This window comes from Phocoena phocoena, chromosome 20, assembly GCF_963924675.1.
Source record: "Phocoena phocoena chromosome 20, mPhoPho1.1, whole genome shotgun sequence".
In the NCBI taxonomy this organism is placed as follows: Eukaryota; Metazoa; Chordata; class Mammalia; order Artiodactyla; family Phocoenidae; genus Phocoena; species Phocoena phocoena.
In genome coordinates, this window is record NC_089238.1 from 4,091,389 (window position 1) to 4,112,670 (window position 21,282).

The 21,282-nt window shown below is 54.2% G+C and overlaps 2 protein-coding genes across 2 annotated transcripts in view; one reads left to right on the forward strand and one right to left on the reverse strand.

Annotated features, from left to right (window-relative positions):
• The window catches only part of NLRP12 (NLR family pyrin domain containing 12), a 726,895-nt gene that overhangs the window by 559,201 nt on the left and 146,412 nt on the right, over positions 1–21,282 (forward strand).
• CACNG8 (calcium voltage-gated channel auxiliary subunit gamma 8) lies at positions 6,773–19,868 on the reverse strand. The gene is made up of 4 exons (XM_065899681.1): positions 19,595–19,868; positions 10,313–10,396; positions 9,012–9,152; positions 6,773–7,527 (listed from the first exon to the last, which is right to left on the reverse strand). Exons 1-4 carry the CDS (start codon positions 19,770–19,772, stop codon positions 6,773–6,775), a joined length of 1,158 nt encoding a protein of 385 aa, XP_065755753.1. The 5' UTR covers positions 19,773–19,868.

Consider the following 21,282-nt stretch of genomic DNA (forward strand, 5'->3'; position numbering starts at 1 on the left):
AGGAGATGCTTCCTGGCTTCTTTGAGGCTCAGAGTCTGGTGAAAGAGAAGTTGGGTCCGCCCTGGGGTTCAGAAGAGGAAAAATTGGGGTGCAGGGAGTTCAGAAGGGGAGGTCAGAATTACTTCGGAGTCTCAGAGAGGCAGTGGGATTCCCCCCCACTTTCACAGGGGGGACCAGCAGAGTCCTGGCTGGGGTTCAGAGACAGGAGGCTGGGGACCTGCTGGAATTCAGGAAGAGGGGAGGGGGTTCTTCCTGGCCATTCAGAGAAAAGACCAGAGAAGGTCTGCCCTAGGGGCTGAGAGAAAGGGGCTAAGGGACACCCCCAAGGCTCAGGAGGGGGACCTGGGGTCCCTTCTGGGGCTCAGATGAAGGTGCTGTGGTCCGCAATGCGGCTCAGGAAATGGGGACCAAGTCCCCTCACGCGGCTCAAAGGACAACTGCGACCCGGAAGGGACTCGGTGTCCCTTTGGGATCACTCGGCTCCCCTCCCCCGGGCTCCCAGGGCCGGCCGGGTCGGGACGGCTCCAGGCTCAGCTCCAGGCCAGGCGCCTCCCTCAGGCCTCCCACCCCCGTCTCCTGGGTAGGGACCCCTCTCGCTCTCCTGCCTCTGCGCGGCGCCGACCCCAGCTCCGCGATGCCTCCGAGCCGTCGGTTCTGCACGCCACTGCCCGCTCCGCCCGCCGGCCCGGCAGCTCCGCTCACTCCCAGCCTCGCCCCCATCCGCCCACCCCCTTCACCATCGCCGGCTATTTCGGGCTCGACCCGTAAATAACACCCGCACCTGTTGCCGCCGCCTGTTGCCATAGGGATCCCGGGTATTTTAAGGGAACGAGGGGCAGGGAGAAGGACGTCTGCCCTGGGAGGAGGGGCTGGGGGCCAGGTCCTGACCCGCTGGAGACCGAAAGGACTTTTACTTCCTTAAGGGGCAAGGGCGGGAGCTGAGGGTCCCATCTCCCAGCTGGCGGGAGAGGGGGCAGGGCGGGGAACCAGGAGTTTGGGTCCGGAGCAGGCCTGCCTGGGAACCCGAACTGCTCGGTCCAGGGGAAGAGGGGCGGGGAGGCAGGACTCCTGGGTATGAGGGAGGAGAAAGCTGGGGCCGGGGTCTTGGGTCCCTGAAAGAGAAGAAACTGGGGACTTTAACTCGTGAGACGGGAGGGAGGGGGCTGGAGGCCTGGACCCCTGGGTCTGAGGGGGGTGGGGCTGGGGGCCTGGACCCCTGGGTCTGAGGGAGGAGGGGCTGGGGGCCTGGACCCCTAGTCTGAGGAGGAGAAGACTGGGGCCCAAATCCCTTGCATCTTGAAGGATGGTAAGAGAGAGTCCTGGGCTGGGGTCCTCAGCTCCCCAGGAGGTGGAAAGGGCAGGCCTCAGGGAGAAGCTGGTGTCAGGGGCGTGGGAACCAGAGCCACAGTCCTCTTCATCGAGTTTATTAGACGGGGCACCCCCGGGGGACCTTCCATGCAGTTTCAGCTCCCCCAGGGACGGGGACGGGGACAGCCGTGTGGAATGGCAGCAGGGCCTGATCTTTACCCCTTCACTCCCTCCCGCAGCCCCTCTGCGATGGCCCAGGGGGGACCCACCTTTCACCAACTCCTTTGCCCATGGTTGACGGCTCCAGCCGGCCCGGTGCCTCCTAACCTTCTCTGTCCGCCGGGCGCCCTGTGCTGCTTCCGTTGGAGCATGCATGGCCCTGGGATGTGATTGCGATTGTGTACATCTGTGTCTGGCTCTCCCATAAGCCTCTGGCAGGGCTCGGGTGCAAGAGAACCCTATCTCATTGGCCTCAGCACCACCCAGCCCAAAATGCTACACAGGAGGCCTTAGGAAGTGTGCACAGGTGATCTGCAGGAATGAGCAGATGGATGGACGGGTGAAGGGAGATGGTGACACACAGACATCCCCTCCCAAGCTAGGGAAGGGCCCCCCTTCAGAGCACACCTCCCTCTGCATTCCGATTGGCCGCGCTGCCTGTCTTCAGGTCTGAGTTCCCAGCTCTGAGATCGCAAGGCCTGGTGCCTGGAAGGCCTCAGGGACTATTTCTTAAATGAATGAGTGAAACCTGTTCTTTCCTTCACCTCACCGGGTATTCCCAGGCCTTGGCAGGACTCAGAGGGGAATCGGAGAAAGTGCCTGGTGCTGGCAGCAACGTGAGATGGGAGTCGGGCTCGGTGACATCCACCAGCGTCTCCATTCTGAGAAATCAGACACCTTCCTGCGGTGCCTCTGCCCTGCCTCCTGAATCCATCTTCCCCTCCCGGCCCTGGGCCTCCCCATCCTTCTCAATCTTGCCTGCTGTAATGGCTTTCTCCTTTCGGGAGTTATTTTTCTTTCTTCCATCTCCCTGTCTGCCAGCCTCCCTTTCTCTCCTTTCACAGAAAGGGTATGAACTTTCTTTGGTGGGAAAGTTCTTGTCACTTTCATACCAAAAGGATGGCTTGGCCTCCCTTTCCCTCCACCTTCCCTCCCACAATCTCTTCCTTCCACTCACTCAGGCAAAACTCCAGTCCCTACTGCTGCACGGCGATGACCTCGAGTCAGGGTCATGTTATCTTTGCTCCATGGATCCTTTTCTGGTTCTCAGCACTGGTGTCTGCCTACTTCATGGTCACTCCTTGCCCCCTTAACTACATCTTCCTCCCCGCCCCCCACCATGCAGATGGCCCCGAGTCTCTGGCCAGGTTCTTTCTCTGTCATCCACACTCATCTCCTAGGTCACCTCATCCAGTCCTGAGGCTTTAAATACGCTGTCTCCTATATGCGGACATTTCCAAAACTTATATTTCCAAGCATGACCTCTCCCCCAAGCTCCAGTCTCACATATCCAACTGGCTACCTGATATCCCAGCTTGGATTTCTCACAGGCCTCTCTTAACTTGTCATGGCCCGAGAAGGATGCTTGACCCCTCCCACCTGATCCCTTCCCCCAGTGACCCCTTTCCAGGCAACACATAGCAGCACCACCCAACTTCACACAGTTAAGAGTTTTTCTCTTCCCTCTCTTTGGTTTTTCTTTCCCTCCTCTGTTACATCCAGTTCGCCACCACCATGGGCTTTGCCTCCAAAATCCCATTTCCTGTTCTTCCATTTTTCTCCACCCTCACCAGTTCCACATTGGTCCAGGCCACCATCAGCCTCAACTAGCCAAGGACGACAGCCTCTTAATTCCTTATTTCCACCTTCACTCCTAAATCTATTCTCAGCACAGCGACGCGGTTCTGTTATTTTGTTTTGTTTTTATAAATGAAAACAGGAGCGTGTCATTCCTATGCCCATCCCATGGGGTCTAGAATAAAATTCCAATTTCTTCCCAGGGCTACAAGCCCCCACATGACAGGCCCCCGGCGCACGCTTCTGACCTCACCCCAATTTTCTCATCCTTGTTCATCTGCTCGCCATGGGGCCTCCTCAAAAATCGGCGACTCCTCAGGGCTTTTGTGCTGTCTCTGCTTGGCCAGAATGCTTGTCGCGTGCCTTTACTTCTCACGACCCACTGCTGTTACTGCTGCAGTGGGTTCTTCCTCAGGCTCCTCCCCTAAAGTCGCCACATCCTGCTTTGCTTTCCCCCCACCCCATCCCCACCTGTGCTGTGTGGCTTGCAGGATCTCAGTTCCCCCCACCAGGGATTGAACCTGGCCATGGCAGGGAAAGCCCGGAATCCTAACCACCAGGCTACCAGGGAACTCTCTTTCCTGCTTCATTTGAAAAACACTTCTCTGCAACTGAAATTCTTATATATATTGTTTATTGTGTCTCTCCTGTGAGTTCCAGGAGAGCAAAACCTTGGCTATCTGTTCCATACCACATTCCTTGCACCTAGACTGGTCTAGAACAGGTTGGGACTCAATGACTTTCTTGAATACTGAAAACAAACAAACAAAAGAAATAGATGGATCCTATACCCTGTGCGTGCTTCTGAGTCTCCACATTTCTTTCTGGGCACATCTCTGCATTTTTCTCTGCAGCTTTACCCCTCCATTGCTGTGTATATATATATATATATATATATATATATATATATATTTGCATCTCTGAGACTTCTCTGTTTTGTTTTGTTTTGTTTTTTTGCAGTACGCGGGCCTCTCACTGTTGTGGCCTCTCCCATTGGCTCCGGACGCGCAGGCTCAGCGGCCATGGCTCACGGGCCCAGCCGCTCCGCGGCATGTGGGATCTTCCCGGACCGGGGCACGAACCCGTGTCCCCTGCATCGGCAGGCGGACTCTCAACCACTGCGCCACCAGGGAAGCCCGACTTCTCTGTTTTGACTTGTGTATCTTGGTGGCAATCTCTCTCCTGTCCGTTTTCCTTTCCTTTCTGGATCACCTTTCTGTATCTTTGACCTTTTCCTTTGTCCCTGTGACTCACCTAGTTTTGGTCTCTGTTGCCCTCATCCTTCCTCCCCCACCTTCCCTCCTTCCCACCGCTCTCCCTTCTGCCCATCTTCCACCTTTCTTGCTTTGTTTGGCCTTTGGACTCTAGAATCCACTACCCCCTAGCCAGCTCTGCCCCCGTCTTCCACCAAATTTGTCTCTCCCTGTCCTTCCCTCCATTTATCATCCCTACACTAAGTTCCCCTCTGTCCCGCTAGTTGTATTCCTTTCCCTCTGTTTCCCAGCATCTCTTTCCAACATTGCCCCTATGGAATCCCTCCCTGGTCCCCTGCCCTCCAGTCTTCTAGTCCATCACAAGACCTGGCAGATGGGGGACCTTGGGAAATCTTTGCTGAGCAAATGAAGGGAAACCCACTGAGCACTGTCCCTTCTGTGTCCTCAGTGACCTTCAAATCCATTCCCCCCATCCCTCTACCCCCAGAGCCCTTTCCCAGCTCAGCTGCCACCCTCTCTCATCTATCCCACAGCACTGGCCTCCTGTCTAGCCCTTTCCCACGTCCCAGGTGCCTCCTTCTGACACCCATGTCTAATCCTGCCCTTCACCTGCTCCAAGCTCTCCCGTGTCTCCTGCTACCCTTAGAATAAAGTCCAAACTCCTCAGCCGGGAACCCTAGCATCCTTAGACTCTGGCTTCTAGCTGCTTCTCTGGTCTTATCTCCCACCCCTACCCTGACCTTCTGCATCCCCAAAGGATGAGCCCTGTCCCCAATACATCATGCTCATATCCGCCCCCGCAAGCTGACTCGAGTTGTTTTTTTCCCGTGAAAGCTTTCCTCACCCCCTTTATCACTCATCCTTTTGAAACCCAGCCTGGGTCTAATGTTCTCCAGGAAGTTTCCCCAAGTACTACCCACTCTTGTCAGTTGGTCACTCTGTCTCTTCTTCTCTGGTCAAGCTGCCCAGCCTAGTCCCTGTTACAGCACCGATCGCCCTGCCTGGAGTTCGGTTTTTGACTCCTCCTTGAGAGCACCAGTGGGGATCCTGATACTAATACACTGCCTGGTACATTAGCAGATGCTCAAAAACGTTAAGGAGTGAATGGCTGAATTAATGGATGAGTGAAACATGAATCTCTAAGTCCTAGCGTTTCTCCTGCACACCAGACACCATGCCTGTGCTTCAGTATTTGTGTGATTATCTGCTCCCTCCCACGAGTGAGAGTTTGAAGGGCCAGTGCCTGTGTCTGATGCTGTATTTCAGCATGTCTCTGCCTCTCACTCTCATCTCTGAGTTCCTTCCTCCCTTTCTGTACCATTCATGTTATGATCCTGTTTAAAGCCATTCCATGTCTCCCCACTGCCCTCAAATTAAATCTAAACTCTTGATCTGACCTACAAGTCCCTGGGCAGTCTGGCCCTGCCTTCATCTCCAGCCTCATCTTGTTCCGTCTGCATGTGGCTCACTAGTACATGTTAGCCTTCTCTGGAAGCTCTTCCTGCCCCAGGGCCTTTGCATATGCTGTTCTCTGGCTAAGACACTTCCCTCCAGCTTCACCTGGCTGGCTTCTTGTCATCCTTTTGTGTTAGCTAAAGTATCCCTTCCTTTTAAACTAGGCTAAGCCTCCCTGAAGGAGCATTTTGGATTTCTCCTTTGCCCTAACTGTAACTTACTGTGGTGTATACATTTCTTGGATTAATGTCTGTCTCATGCACAAGATGTAAACTCTGTGAGGATGTTGGGGTCCCTATCTGACTTCCCTCCTTCTGTAGGCTCAGCATTTGGCACAATGCCTGGCACTTAAGTACACAAATAAATTGCTGGTAATGAATGATCAAGTCTGTCTCTGGGACTGTTTACGTTCCCTCCCCAGCGCCATGCTGGTACATAGCAGGTGCTTTTCAAGCCCTCGTGGAAGGATGAGTGAAGAAGTGAACGAATGCCCACGTCTGTCCCTTGTCACTTTGCCTTTCTGCATCCCTCTTTTATCTTTCTGTCTCTTTACATAGAGCATATATATAGTCTGCAGGTATAACTATATAGTCGTGTGTTATGGGTCCCTCTCCAGGAGTTGGGCTGGGCTGGGAGTCCCTCCTCCGTGCCCCGCCCCCACATGCACACAGCAAAACATTAAAAAGAAAACATCTCAAAACTGCAGAAAACACCACAGCCCTCCCCCTCCCCCCCACAAAAAATAAATAAATAAAACACGACGCTCCCTCCCAACGGCCCCCTCCCTTCCCTTCCCCCTCCCTCAGGGTCCCTGATTCGGAGGGTGGCGGGCGCTCCCCCACGCCCGAGAGGTGGGGAGGGGCGCGGGGGAGCACTAAGCAGTCTCCAGCGCGCTCACGGGGAAGGAGGGGGGCACCCCCGACCCCCGGCAGCCTCGTTGCACGCGCGCCCGCGCACGCGCCCCGGACACGCCCCCCTCGGCGCCCCCCGTCGCGCCCCTACACGGGCGTGGTTTTCCTGTTGAGCGTGTTGCCGTTGGAGGCGGCGGCCTCCTTGGCCAGGGTCCCGGGGGCTGGCGCGGCGGGCGCGGGCGCGGCGGGCGCAGGCGCGGCGGGCGGCCCGGTGACCGTGACCGTGACGCCGCCGCCCGCCTCCTTGGGGAAGGCGTTGTGCAGCGTGAGGAAGCCGGACGCCCCCCCGCGGTCCCGCTCTGAGCCCGCCCCGCCGCCGCCGCCACCGCCCCCCGCGCCCCCCGCCGCGCCGCCGTACGCCCCGCCGCCGGCACCGGCGCTAGCCAGCCCCGCGGCCACGCTGCCCTTGGACGGGTCGCGGCTGAGCGTGTACATGGAGATGTCCGTGGAGGCGAAGCCCGGGCCCCCGGCGCCGCCGGGAGACGCGTCCCGCGACGGCGACGGCTCGCTGGAGCGGGAGCTAGAGCGGGAGCGGCGGCGGTAGCGGAAGCGGTAACTGGGCAGACGGAGGATGGCCGAGGGGCCGCTCCCGCCACTGCCGCCCGCGCCCCCGCCGGCCTTGAGCAGGTCCGAGCGAGACTGGCAGTGCGCCTCGCGGCTGCGCTCGATGTAGATGTTGACGGCCAGCACGCCGATCACCTCGGCCAGGATGAACGACAGCCCGCCGAAGTAGAAGGACCAGCCGTACGAGTAATGGTTCTTCTTCTCTTCGTCCCGCTTCGGGCCCGGCTCGCCCGCGTTGGCCGAGATGTACACGATCACGCCGATGATGTTGCTCAGGCCTGGGCGGGGACGGTCAGACGGGAGCCTCGAGGCCACCCCTGGCCCCGCCCCCGCCCCGGCCTGTCCCCGCCGGCCCAGGCCCAGCCCCGCTCTGAGCTCCACCCCTGATGGTCTAGGCCCCGCCCCAGATGGTCCAGACCGCCCCGCCCACTGGCCAGCCCAGGCCCCGCCCCATGTTGGCCTAAGCTCCACCGTCAGATGGTCCAAGCCCCTTCCCAGATGGTCTAAATTTCTTCCCAGGTGGCCCAGGCCCCGCCCCGAAGGGCCCCAAATCCTGCTTCGGATGGTCCACCATCCCCAGCTAATTCAGGTCCTACTCTGTTGGTCGAAAGCCCACCCTGGTCGGTCTAAACTCCGCCCCAGTTGGTCCAGGGCCCACCCAGAAGGTTTAGGATCACCCTTAATGGTCCAGATCCCTCCGGGATGGCCCAAGCCCTGCCCCAGATGGTCTAAACTCCTCCCCAGATGGCCCAGGCCCTTTCCTCGCTGGCCTAAACTCTGCCCTTGATAAGATGACCCTGGCTGGGGTTTCCTGGCCTTACCCTGACTGGTCTAACTCCACTCTTAACTTTATAAATCTTGGTGTTCCCTAGGCCTCACCCTCCGCTCGTTTAGTTAATGAGGTAATCCCGCTCTGACTCTCCAGGCCCTGACTCTGGCTGATCTGAACTCTTTCATGATTATCCTCTATTCTAGGTCTCCCCCATACTACTCTTACTAAAGCAGGTCTCCCGTCTACTCTAAGCCCCGCCTCCAGCTTGCTAAACCCTGCCCCCTGAGGATCGCGGTCAGGCTCCCCCCCCGTCCCAGGTGTAGTTAGCCCGGTCTTTCAAATCCTCCAAGCCCCACCCCCTGCAGATCTTGATCCAACTCCAAAGCATCCCCTGCTGTTTATGCTAAATCTTCCCCCTTCTCCTCTGGATTCCATCCCTTCAGAAAGGCTGACTCCTCGAATTTCCCAATACTACTCACTTCGAGTAGAAAGGGCGTCTTGCCCCTTAATGCCCTCCCTCACTACCGAGTTGGTCTGGATGCTTTCGCAGGACCAGACCCTTTTTGGGTACACGGGAGCCCACGAGGCTCCGCCCCCTAGAGCAGGCTCCTCCCCATCTGAATCCAAATCACTTTCTCCCTCTCAGGTCTGTCTTCTCCGTCTTCAAGACCGAATTCAGCCTCAAGGGCCCAACCCCTCTCCCAAGCTCCTCCCCTTCCGTCTCCTGGACCGCAAGCTTTGGAATCTAAACTCCTGGCATACCGGATTCCGCGGTAGACAGACACCTGTCTGTGCTGGGTTCACTCGCCCAGAAGACTACCGGAAGGCGACACCTACCTCGCCCAGCGGGTGGCGATGGAGCTTGGGGAGAGCCTAGGAAGGCTCCGGGCCCCAGGGAGCGCCCGAGCAGGGTAGCTTTGCAGGCGAGCGCGCGCGCACACACACAAGTGCGCGCTCGCAGGTGGGCCGCCCCCTCCCTCTGCCTCTCACCTGCTGCCACGAACAGGATCCCTGCTCCCAGAATGATGTTCCTCTTGGACTTGTAGACCCGGGAGGCCGCCACGCACACGCCCCCGAGCAGCAGCAGGATGGCGCTGAGGATGGGGAAAATGCTGGAGGCCCGGACGACTCCTGGAGAAAGGAGAGTATGGGGAGAGATGGGGAGTGGGAACCAGGGCGTCAGACACGGCCGCCTGGCCCCCTGGCGCCCCGCGCCTCCTGCTGCCTCCGTCTCCGCTTCTCTCTCGCTGGTTCTCCAATTCTCCTTCTCTGCCTGGTTATTTTCTGTTATTGTCTCACTTTCTCTCCTCTTTAAAATTTCTCTCTTTCTCGATCTGATTGCCTCTCTCTTTTTCTGTGTCTTTTTCTTTCTTCCTCTATTTTTCTCTCTCTTGGCATATTTTTCTTCCCTTTTATTTCTCTAATCACTCTCCCTCTCTCTTTTTTTCCCCCTCGGAACTTCTCTATTTCTCTGTGGACCCTCTCCCTCTCTCTTTTTCCTTCTCGCATGCTCTTTCCCTTCCTCTCCTGCGCATTTTTTCCTTCCTCCAGATCTTTCTGAATCAAATCTCTAAATACCTCTCTCCCTCCCACCCCATCCCCCCTTCTGCCAGGCTTCACCTATCTCTCTGGGTTTCTCTTCTCTCTTCCCCTGCCCCCTCCCTCTCTCCCTCTCCCGCTCTCTTCTTCCCTTCCTCCTCTCTGTCCCTCCCCGCACCCCCTCCTGCCTGGCTTCATCTGTAGCTCTGGGTTTCTCTTCTCTTACTTTCTCCCTTCTCTCTCTCCCCCTCGCTCTGCAGTCCTTTCCACCGTCTCCCAAACCCTAGGCAACCAGATTCTGCGATTTCTGAGCCCGGTTGAGGCCGCAGCCAATCATAACTCTGGATTTGCCGCGTTCTTGGGGTAGCTAACCAATCTCACCACAGGCTTCCCCAGCCAGCTCCCTAGAACGGCCCGTCCGCGCCGTCCGCGCCTCAGGTTGCCTCACGGCCCCAGGGCGCAGCGGCCAATTCCAACCCAGAGAGTCACTGCACTGAGTTGCCTCGAGTATCCAGGCCATCACGACGGCCAATCAGCTCCCGGGATCCCTTCTCAGCCCGCCCCAAGGTGAGAGGAGGGGGCGGGAGAGACCACTGAGCCAATCGGTGACCAGAGGATCTCAGTATCTGGGCTTGGATTGGCTGACACGTTCATCTCTGCGTGTGGTTCTAAGTGCCGAAGCACAGCCCCCTCTCCCCTCGCACTTGCACAAGCCCGGCAGTCCCCCCACTCTGTCCCCGACCCCCACGTACGGAGCAGATACTCCGCGCTGTCATGGTCGTAGTCCGTGTCCTCCGGGAAATGGTTGATCTTCACGCAGACGCCTCTTTTCAACCCTGGAGGGGAATGGAGGTGATAGTCGTGGGCACTTAAGAGTGCGGAAACCCCGGGTAAGAAAAGACCCTCCTGAAACCCTTTCTGATTGGGAGACAGGAAGTAATGGCTCCTGAGCCTGTCTGTGCACCTGGGACAAACTTTCAACCTCCCGGCCCCGGTTTCCCTACCAGTTAAAAAAAAGAAAACAAGTAAAGAAAGGGAGGGAGGGAGGGAGGAAATCATCCAACACTCACTAAAAGCCCACAAGAACTTTTGCCCTGTAACCTGTACGGGGACAGTCTCTCTGGCCTCTGTTTCCACCTCTGTAAGAAAGAAGGCGTTGCTTTCAGCCATGTCTTCACTCTTCAACGGCTGAAAATGCGTGGGAAAACGAAGAGGCGGCAGAGGGCCAGGAGGACTACACTTCCCATGAGGCCCTATGAAGTCTTCGAGTCCAATTGTGAGGAGAGAGAAGCCCCAGTGGATCACCGGGATGGTAGTCTCTTCAATCCTCCATACGGGAGAGGGATTCCCCGGCTCTCTACGCACTGCACGTGGGGTCCTCTGGGAGGAGATGCAGAAGTCGGAGCTAGCAGAGGCACGCTAGGGGTGCAGTATGCCTCCAGTGGTCCTGCAGTCTCAGCCCCTTCCTCCCCCCAAGAACCCACTTCCTTACACAGCTGCAGACCGATGTATAAATAAGTATAAATTTAAATACATTTTGTTTCCTCAATTCTCCAGGCTCCTTCCAACCTCCCGGCCACTGCCCAATGCTGCAGAACATCCTGCTTACATTCTTCATTGGTGAAAAACTTACCCTCGCAAGCGAGCAGTGCACGGGACACCGTCTTGAGGAAGCTTTCGCTCACACACACACCTCCCACCCATTCTGGGGTATAGCAGCTCCCTGTACTACCACCTTTTTAGCATGCATTGGTTTGATTTATCATCTTCTTCAGCACGCTAGGAGTTCCTGCAGGGGGAGGGCATGGGGTCTGATTCCTCCATGTGTCCCTAGCATTGCCTGGCCCAAAGGAGGCCTCAAGAAATGAGTGTTGAAAGAATTAACTTATGAATGAATATAAGGATGACAGAAGGGGAGATTCGAGGCAAAAGATGACACGGAAAGAAATGGGGGTAAAGGAAAAGGTTGGAAAGAAGGACTATAAGGCAGTGAATAATTCCACTAAGAGCTACCATTTGTTAAGTGCTTCCTAGGTGGATTAACTCATCCACAGCTCACAGGAGATCCACGAAATAGATAATGTTATTGGTGTCGTGCAGTGACCAAACATTGAGAATTGGAGTCGCACTGCTTGATAATGAAGCCTGAATCCATCATGTCCTCATTCTGTGACCTTGTTGGCCTTACTTGGGCCAATTTGCTTCGATCCCTTTTCCTATAACAAGGGGCTACTAGGACCTACCTCACTGGGTTGTTGTGAGGGTTGAATCCAGGTATAGAGATTTAGCACTTTGCCTGGAACACAATTAAGTGTTCAGCTGATACCACGCCGTATACCCATTGTCCAGATGAGGAAGCAGAGGCATAACAAGGGTTCATCAATTCACAGCTGATGGGTGGTGGAAGCAGAATTCAAACACACAGCAGTTTGCCCCCACTGGAATGTAAGCTTATAGGCTGTTCACCACTCTTCAACATCTAGAGCAATGCCTAACACATAGTAAGTGCTTAATAAATATTTTTATGTATGAATGATTGAATGGGCAACAAGCACATGAAAAGATCCTCCATATCACTAATCATTAGGGAAATGCAAATCAAAACAACAGTGAAATACCCTCTCATAGATATGAGATACCATCCCATTAGGATGGCTACTATAAACAAGCAAACAAACAAAACAAAACAGAAAATAAGTGTTGGTGAGGATGTGGGGAAATTGGAACCCATGTGCACTGTTGGTGGGAATATAAAATGGTGCAGTCGCTATGGAGAACAGTATGGAGGTTCCTCAAAAAATTAAAATTACTATATGATCCAGCAAGTCCACTTCTGGGTATATACTCAAAAGAACTGAAAGCAAGGTCTCTAAGAAATATTTGTACATCCACTTTCGTGGCAGCATTATTCACGACAGCCAAAAGCAACCTAAGTGTCCATCAATGGATGAACGGATAAAGTGTGGCATATACGTAGAATGGAATGTTTGTTGTTTAGCCTTTAAAAGTAAGGGAATTCTGACACATGCTACAACCTGGATGAACCTTGAAGATATTATGCAAGTGAAATAAGTCAGTCACAAAAATACAAATACTGTATGATTCCACTCATGTGCGATATCTCGAGTCATCAAATTCACAGAGACAGAAAGTAGAATGATGGTTGCCAGGGGCTGGGAGCAGGGAAGAATAGGAACAGAGTTTCAGTTTTGAGAGATGAAAAGTTTTGGAGCTTGGGGACCCAATGTGAATCTACTTAACATTACTGAACTGTGCTTTTAAAAATGGTTAAGATGGTACATTTCACATTCTGTGCATTTTACTTAAAAAAAAAAGCCATTGAATGAATGAATGAAGATACACCTTTTGAGTGCAGATGTTTACCCATCAGCACATCCAGTATGGTGGTGGGGGGGGGGGTCAAGTTCTCTCCTTTCTTGAGTGGGATTATAGTACTTCTCTCAAAACACGAATGATAATTCGATGAGGTTGAGCATGGAGAGTACACGGCATGCAGACTCTCCACAGACTAGTCATGCTGGCAGTAATGATAACTAGTACGTACTGAGGGCTAACCACACACTAGGCACGGCTCCGAGCATTTGACAGGTAGGTGTTAACACAGTATGCATGACCAACCCTTAGAAATACCAGGCAGTGATAGTATCCCTGCTTTACAGGTGAGGAAACTGAGGCATAGAGTTGAAGAAATTGCTCAGTTCTATAGATGGTAAATCATGGGGAGGAGACTCTGGGCCTCAAAGGTGAGCTTTTTTTTTTTTTAAGGTGAGCATTTTCTTTTCTTTTTCTTTTTTTCCTGGCCAAGCTATGCGGCTTGCGGGGGTCTTAGTTCCCCAACCAGGGATCAACCCCTGTGCAGTGGAAGCGCAAAGTTCTAACCACTGGACCGCCGGAGAAGTCCCAGAGGTGAGCATATTTATGGCAGTAGAGTGTAGTGGTTATGTTGGCCACGAGCACGGGCTTTGGAATCACATTCTCTGGACTCACATGCCAGGGCTGCCACTTCCCAGCTGGGTGGCTTTGGGGATTTGGACACCCCTGAGCCTCGGCTTCCTCGTTTGGAGAATGCGGATGGTGATAATGACCACATACGGTTTGCGAGCACTCAGTGACACACGAATGACAGAGTCAAGCGCGGACCGCACGGGGGTTATGCGGTACGCCTCTGCGTGTTATCCGACCAGCCGGGCTGGGAGCTCCTTAGGTGCAGGCATGGTGGTGATGCGTCTCTGAGTCTCCCCAGGGCCCGCGTAGCACAGAGCCGGGCAGGCAGCGGTGGGGGGGAGTGGGGAAGCGGGATGCGGGGCGGTGCATAGGGGTGTGTACTGCGGCGAGGACCACGGCTCTGCCCCTCGTACGCTGGGTGGCCATGTGGCTGACTCACTTCCCCTTTCTGGCCTTCAGCTTCCTGCTCTGATAAACTCGGGTGATAATAATACCCTCCCCCTGGAGCAACTGAGAGGATTCAATGAGATAATAAGGCACGCAAAGTGCTGAGAACAGGGGCTCTATATAGTCCGCTCGAATAAATTGGGCTGTGGGTCTAGATTCTGGAGGCTGAAATTCCTGAGAAGGGAGCTAGACCCATACGGATCCCCCAGCCCTGGGGATGGTTCTGGGGCACTTGAAATGTGGCAACAGAGACGGAGTGTGAGTGTAAAATGGGCACCAGATTTCAGATTTGGTATGAAGAAAAATGCATACTATTCCATTAATAATCGTTATATTGCTAACATGTTAAAATAATGGTTTGGCTACGCTTGGTTAGATAAAGTGTATTACTAATGTTTATATTAATGTATTATATTGTATAAATTGTATTTATTAAATTAGATTCATTGAACCTTCCCCTTTGCACTTGTTTTAATGCCACTGCTAGAAACATTTAAGTTATGTAGACAGCTTGTGTGATGTTTCTATTGAGCAGTGCTGGTTGGGAGGCTGGGACTTCTGGGTTATCAAGGAGGGGAAACTCAGGGGTTGGTCATCTGAATTCATAATACTAAGAAGAAGAAGAACAGAATATAAACGACATAGTCTAGCCTTTACCCTGTGCCTGCTGGCCTTTTGAATGCTTTACGTGTAATAACTCATTGAATTCGCTCCACAGCCCTGTGGGTTAGGGGCCATTATAATCCCCATTTCACCGATGACGGAAACAAAGCACAGAGAAGTAGAATATATGGCTCAATGTCACCTTCCTGTGCACAGCAGACAGGAAGTAACCCAATAAGTCTTGTTCTCGAGTCTATGTCCCAACCACGACTTTCTACTGCACTTCTCAGAAAGACGGAGGGACAAGAGGATGGGACCTAAGAATTCCTGGGGACAGAGTGTCTTCAGGGGGCAATGGCCCGGGGTGGGGGGGCAGTTTCTACACCCCTGGATCCCCGATAGGATGGAGGCTAGTGGTTATATTGCTTTGACTCCTGGGAAACCAAAGAGACCTGGATTCAGATCCAGACTCTACTGCATATTAGCTGTGTGACCTTGGGAAAGGTGCTTTCCTTCTCTGAGCCTTAAGCGTTCATTTCTAGGAGATGGGGGTAATAGTAGTACATAGCGCACAGAATTATTGTGAGCATCCAATGACACATGAATGATGACTATAATAACAATAAAGTCTACCTTCATTTACCCCCTGCTTAACACAATTCCTTTGGCTCCCAGGACCCAGTTACTCACTTTCCCCAAACCTCTGTGGTCACTCCTTTCTCAGCTCCCTTTGCTGGCTCTTCTCATCTTTCTGATTGTCTTTGAACACTGGACTAGCTCAGGCTTCAGCCCTTCAACTAATTTTTTGGTTTGTTTCTGTCTCTGCTCATCCATCCACACGCCATGACCCGCCCACCAGCCCAGACTCTCCCCTGAACTCTGACCTCATATATCATATCGCTAACATCCTAGATCAGGGGGTCAGCAAACTATGACCCACAGGCTGAACCCAGCCTGCCAAATCCAGCGAAGAATGGGTTTTACTTTTTTTTTTTTTTAAATGATTGAAAAGCTGTCAGAGAAGACTATCTCGTGGTACGTGAAAATGATATAAAATTCAAATGTCAGTGCCTGTAAAGGAAGTTTAATTGGAACCCAGCCACACTCATCCACTCACGCATCATCTCTGGCTATTTTAAGGAGTAGCAGCAACAGAGATCACACGCCCCACAAAGCCTAAGAAACTGACTGTACGGCACTTTGTGAGTCCTTTCCTATACTGACTCCTGTCCTACACAGTATCTCAAATAGGCACCCTCAATTTATTTTTGTAATTTTGGGGGGTAAAGGCACCTCAATTTAACATGTCCAAAACTGAGCTCACAATAGCCCTCCTTATAATAAGTTGGGTAAGAGTAAATAAAACAAATACAATGAAATACCAGCTGTTCCAACAGATGAATCTCCCCCACCCCTACCCCGCCACATTCTCTGGTGCTCAGGCCACAGCCTTAGAGCACTGACTCTCAATTAGGGGCGATTTTATTCCTAGTCTGGAGACAGTTGACAATTTTGGTGTCCACACCGGTGGATGCTGCTGGTGTTTAAAAGGTAGAGCCCAGGGATGCTGCTACACATCCTACAACACGCAGGACGCACCCCCCAACCCCAGCCCACAGCCGCAACACGGAATTATCCATCCCCAAATGTCAACAGCGCTGAGGTTGGGAAACCCCGCTTTCGAGACGCCCCGACACTTCTCCCTCATATCCTACAACTGCCCCACCAGCAATTCCTGCCCGCTGTAGTGGCAGAACGTACTCGCAGTTGAGACCCAAACTCTACGGCTCCCACCCCAGATAAGCCACCTCCCATTCTCCCTTTTCCTTTCCTCCTAAATCAACACAGCAGCAAGAGCGATGCCCTTAACCTTTAAGCCAGCTCCTGTCACTCCTCCCCTCCGATGTGGAAAGCAAATTACATCCCAGGACCTGGAAGTTCGTGTTATCGCCTTGACTGTACCTCCTACCACGTCCCTCCTCACCACCTCTGCCTGGGCCACGCGGGCCTCCCATGATGGTCAGACGCAAGGCACATTCCCACTGCAGAGCCTGAGCAACGTTTCTACAGCCTGAAGCATTTCCCTCCAGAAGCCACATGGCTCCGTCTCTGGGTTCATTTAGCCTACCCCTCGGATGTCACCTGCTCAGTCCCCTTTATCTCCAATTTCTGCAGTTTCACACCCTTGCCCCTAACACTTCCCATCCCCTCCCTTGCTCTTTTTCCTCCTTTGCACTCAGCTCTAACACCCTAGGTGTTGTATTTACTTATCTCCCTTATTATCTGTCTCTCCTTCTAGAATATAAGACATATAAAAACAGCAGTCTTTCATGTACACACTGCTATATTTAAAATGGGTAACCAAGGGCTTCCCTAGTGGCGCAGTGGTTGAGAGTCCGCCTGCCGATGCAGGGGACGCAGTTTCGTGCCCCAGTCCAGGGAGATCCCACATGCCGCAGAGCGGCTGGGCCCGTGAGCCATGGCCGCTGAGCCTGCGCGTCTGGAGCCTGTGCCCCGCAACGGGAGAGGCCACAACAGTGAGAGGCCCGCATACCGCAAAAAAAAAAAAAAAAAAGGGTAACCAACAAGGACCTACTGTAGAGCACAGAGAACTCTGCTCAATGTTGTGGCAGCCTGGCTGGGAGGGGAGTCTGGGGGAGAATGGATACATGTATATGTAGGGCTGAGCCGCTCTGCTATGCACCTGAAACTATCACAACATTGTTAATTGGCTACGCTCCACTATAAAATAAAAGGTTAAAAACAAAACAAAACAGGTTTCTTTGCTGTTGGTTTTTTTCGCCTTCCACTTCTATAGCTCCAGAATCAAGAACAGTGCCTGGCACACAGTATAAACTCAATAAATAGTGGTTGTTGAGGAGGGGATGGATGCATGGAATGACTGCTATTTGCTGTACACTGTCCATCAGTGTATAATGAGAAACGGGGTGTCAGGTTATAACATAATGAGAAAACTGGACGGGTGTGAGGCAATAGGGAGCAGAGGTGACGGGAGAAAGGGAGACCCTCACGCCTGATCTGAGGAAGCAGCTGCTACTTGGATCCAGCGAACTGTGGCCACTGCAGGCTACTGGCCCCGTGTTGTCAGATCTTCCACTAGTTCAAAAGAAGCTGGAAATCGGATTTTCAATGTGCAATCTCCCTATTTTTAAGTGTTGGCAACCGATTCAGATTTTGGTTTCAGTTTTAAACACTCCACACACCAGACAAAGCATATCTGCAAATCCCATCCATCAGACCTGAGTTCTCTTGGCTTTTCCCCAGTCCCAGCTGGGTTACCTTGGGCAAGTAGCTTAACATCTCTGAGCCTCGGTTTCCGCATCCTCAACAGGAGGGTGGTGCCCTGCCGACCCCCCCATAGGATTAAATGAGATAATAACATTCCTTGCTCATCAAGAGTACCCAGCAAGGGACTTCCCTCGTGGTGTAGCGGTTAAGGGTCCACCTGCCAATGCAGGGGATGCGGGTTCGAGCCCTGGTCCGGGAGGATTCCCACATGCCGCTGAGCAACTAAGTCCCTTTGCCACAACTACTGAGCCTGCGCTCTAGAGCCCGTGAGCCACAATTACTGAGCCCTCGTGCCACAACTACTGAAGCCCGCGCGCCTAGAGCCAGTGCTCCGCAACAAGAGAAGCCACCTCAATGAGAAGCCCGCACACTGCAACCAAGAGTAGCCCCCGCTCGCCGCAACTAGAGAAAGCTCGCGCGCAGCAGTGAAGACCCAACGCAGCCAAAAATTAAAAAAAAAAAAGAAGAGTGCCCAGCAAAACGGAGGAGGAAAAGATGGGGAAAAGAGAGGGATAAAAAGAGAAGTGAAGGGATTTTGATCTTTTTGGCCCTGGAGGGGGAAATTGGGGATTGGCTGGTCCCACTCCTTCATGTTGCAGACCTGGGCCCTGAGGCTTGCGGAGGTGACAAGATAGTGAGCACACAGGGGGACAGATGCACAGGCGGACTGGAACCCAGGTGTCCTGCTTCCCAGCCCATCACTTCCACGCTATGTGGAAAGAAATGGCAAAGCTGAGAGCAAAACAAACAGAGGAGTTGCTAAGAGGAAGAGGCCTGGCGTGGGGAGATGGGAGGCCGAGGGAGCCAGCTGGGAGGGAGCTTGCAAGGAGAGTAGGACCAAGCAAAGAGCAAAGATGGAGATTAGAAGAGGCGGTGGCCTCAGCGTCAAGAAACAGGGTCTGGAAGGAGGACGTCAAAGGGAGGATGAATGGAGGGAAGATGAGGAAGAAGCTTCTAAAGACCAAGGAGGACAAGGACCCGCAGGGGAGGCTGGGAGGCCTGATGGGGAGAGGCGGGCAGACAAGATCCGCCGGAGGACAAGCCACAGAGAGGAAAGAGGAGAGGGCCGTGAGTGAGTTACGGGCAGTTAGGGCGGGATGTTTTAGGAGAGAAACAGCCAAAGTGAGGCCAAAGGGACGGAGGAGATGGCGAAGACGCTGTGACTGGGTCCATAAGAGGTAGGGGCGCTCAGAGGGCAGAGGTAGGACGTGGAGGAGAGAAGATGCAAAGGGCAAAAGGAGGAGGGGGGCCCAGCTCAAGGGTGAGCGGGAAGCGGGGACGCAAAGCAGAGCGGGCCAGTGCCGGAATTGAGGCAGAGGGAGCCCCTCACGCAGGGAAGCCAGGCACCCACAGGGGTGAGAGGGAGGGAGGAGAGGGGGCTTTCCCCACGAATGAAGGAAAGATAAGATTAGGGGGGTCCCGAGCGGAGGTGGCGCAGGACGTGTCGAGTGACGGAGAGGCGTGAGTGGGGAGGGTCGAGGCGAGGGGGGCGGGATTCAGAAGAGGGTCAGAACGCAGAGAAGAGTGAGAAGGACGGGGAAGGTGTGTGGGCAGGCGTGGCAAGGAGCCCCAGGAGGAGACGGGAGGCCGCAGTGGGGACCACAGGAAACTGGGAGATTTCCCAGGGAGGAAGCCCAGCCGGCCGCGGACGGGACGAGGGGCCGGGCCGCAAATGGAGGGGCGCAAGGCCGGGGCCCCCTCCACCCTACCTTCCAGGCAGCAGATCCTCCAGAGGCCCGAGTGGGTGAGTCCGCCGGGGTCCTTCTTCTCCGAGGAGCCACTGCCCCCGCGGTGGTGGGGCCCGTCGTCGCCAGCCGTGAGGTTGGTGGTGTTGCAGATGAAGGCGCGCGTGTAGAGCCAGTAGTCCGTGCTGATGGCAATGGTCATGAGGCCGAAGGCTGCGAAGGCGCCCACCGTGGTGAGCAACACCTGCACCCCCTTCTCGCACCAGAGGCCCCTCTCTTCGTTCCAGCGCTTCAGCGACTCCAGTTTGACCACGGGCAGCCGGGGGGCCGTGGGCCACCACCGGGGCAGCGGGGGCGGGGCCGTGCCGGCGGCTGGGGGGGTCACAGTGCAGGCAGAAGTGGGGGGCCCGGGGCCAGGGGCTGGGGAGGGGGCGGCGAGGAGGAGGCTGAGGCCGGGGACGGGGTCAGAAGGCGGCCATGGTCGGCAGCTGGTGGAGGGCAGGGAGCGAGATGAAGGATTAGACAGGAGGGCTCACCTCCCTGGACACCCCTTTACCTGCACCCCAGCCCCCCAAAGAAACCCGACTCTTTCCTCGGTTGAAGAAACTCCTTCCACTCTGCTTGCCACTGCCACTTCTCTGAAAAACAATCTCCCTGTGTCCAAGAAATCCTTCCCACTAATCCCACTCTGAGGCATACCCCTCGGCATCCCTGAGTGCCGTAGGACAGGCCTCCAGGCCCCTCCAGCTCCGCCCCCCTGGTCTCACCGTCCTCCCCACAGGGAAAGCGTCCCTCACTCCAGCCCCCAGTGCCTCTTCCTCCCCAGGAACCCCTGTCCTGTTCCTCATTTCTTATAAAATGTTCTCATAAAGCTCTACCCACTCCCTACCTTCCCCTGCAAGGCCCACCACTTCACCGACTACGGCCCCTACTTAGGAAAAATAAATCTCTCAATCTCTCCTCAGCTGAAAAAAACAAAAACAACAAACACAACAAAACTCAGATCTTCCAAACTCATCCCCACAGTTTGCACAACTCAGAAAACAACACAGCTGTCATCACTACCACCCCACCTCCACAGTCTCCTCTGCATGGGAACCCCCACCCCACTCAGAACCCTACGTTTCTGGACCAGGGTTCTCAACCTTGGTGGTACCTTGAAACCACCAGAGGTTACTGATACTTGAGAAATTCCGATTTCATTGGTCTGGGGTGTGGCCCTGAGCATCTAGGTTTTTAAAACTTCCCCGGGGGGATTCTTTTAAAGAATCCAACACCGCTGGACCCCCTGGATTAGAAGAATGCCCCCCATCTCCATCACATTCCCTCTAACCGCCCCACTCGTCTTCCTTGGACCACTCTCCCATCCCCTACTATGTCTTTGACTCAAGGAAAATACTCCACTCTTTCGTTTGCTTATAGGAGTCTTCCAAATCTGGTCCTGAGTATCTCTACAACTTAGACAAACTCATCATAGCCATCACTTTCTCCTCCATTAAGAAAAATTTCTTCCGTGAGTTGCAGGGCATTTTCTACTCACAGGAATCCCTTTCTCTAGACCCCAAATTCCTCTCCATTCAGAAATCTCCCAAGCTCTGACCTGCATATTCACTGTTGTGCAAGGAAATCCCCCCACTCTACCCAGCATCCCCCACCCCCTTCCTCTGCCCTTCCACCATCTCCCACGACCTCCAAATCTCCTCTCCGTAGCC

Coding starts and splice junctions, on each gene's coding strand:
- CACNG8 (XM_065899681.1), bottom strand. CDS start 19,772: ATGACCATTGCCATCAGCACGGACTACTGGCTCTACACGCGCGCCTTC. Junction 10,397..19,594: donor GAGGATCTGCTGCCTGGAAG/GTAGGGTGGAGG, acceptor ATTCCCCTCCAG/GGTTGAAAAGAGGCGTCTGC. Junction 9,153..10,312: donor CAGCGCGGAGTATCTGCTCC/GTACGTGGGGGT, acceptor TCCTTTCTCCAG/GAGTCGTCCGGGCCTCCAGC.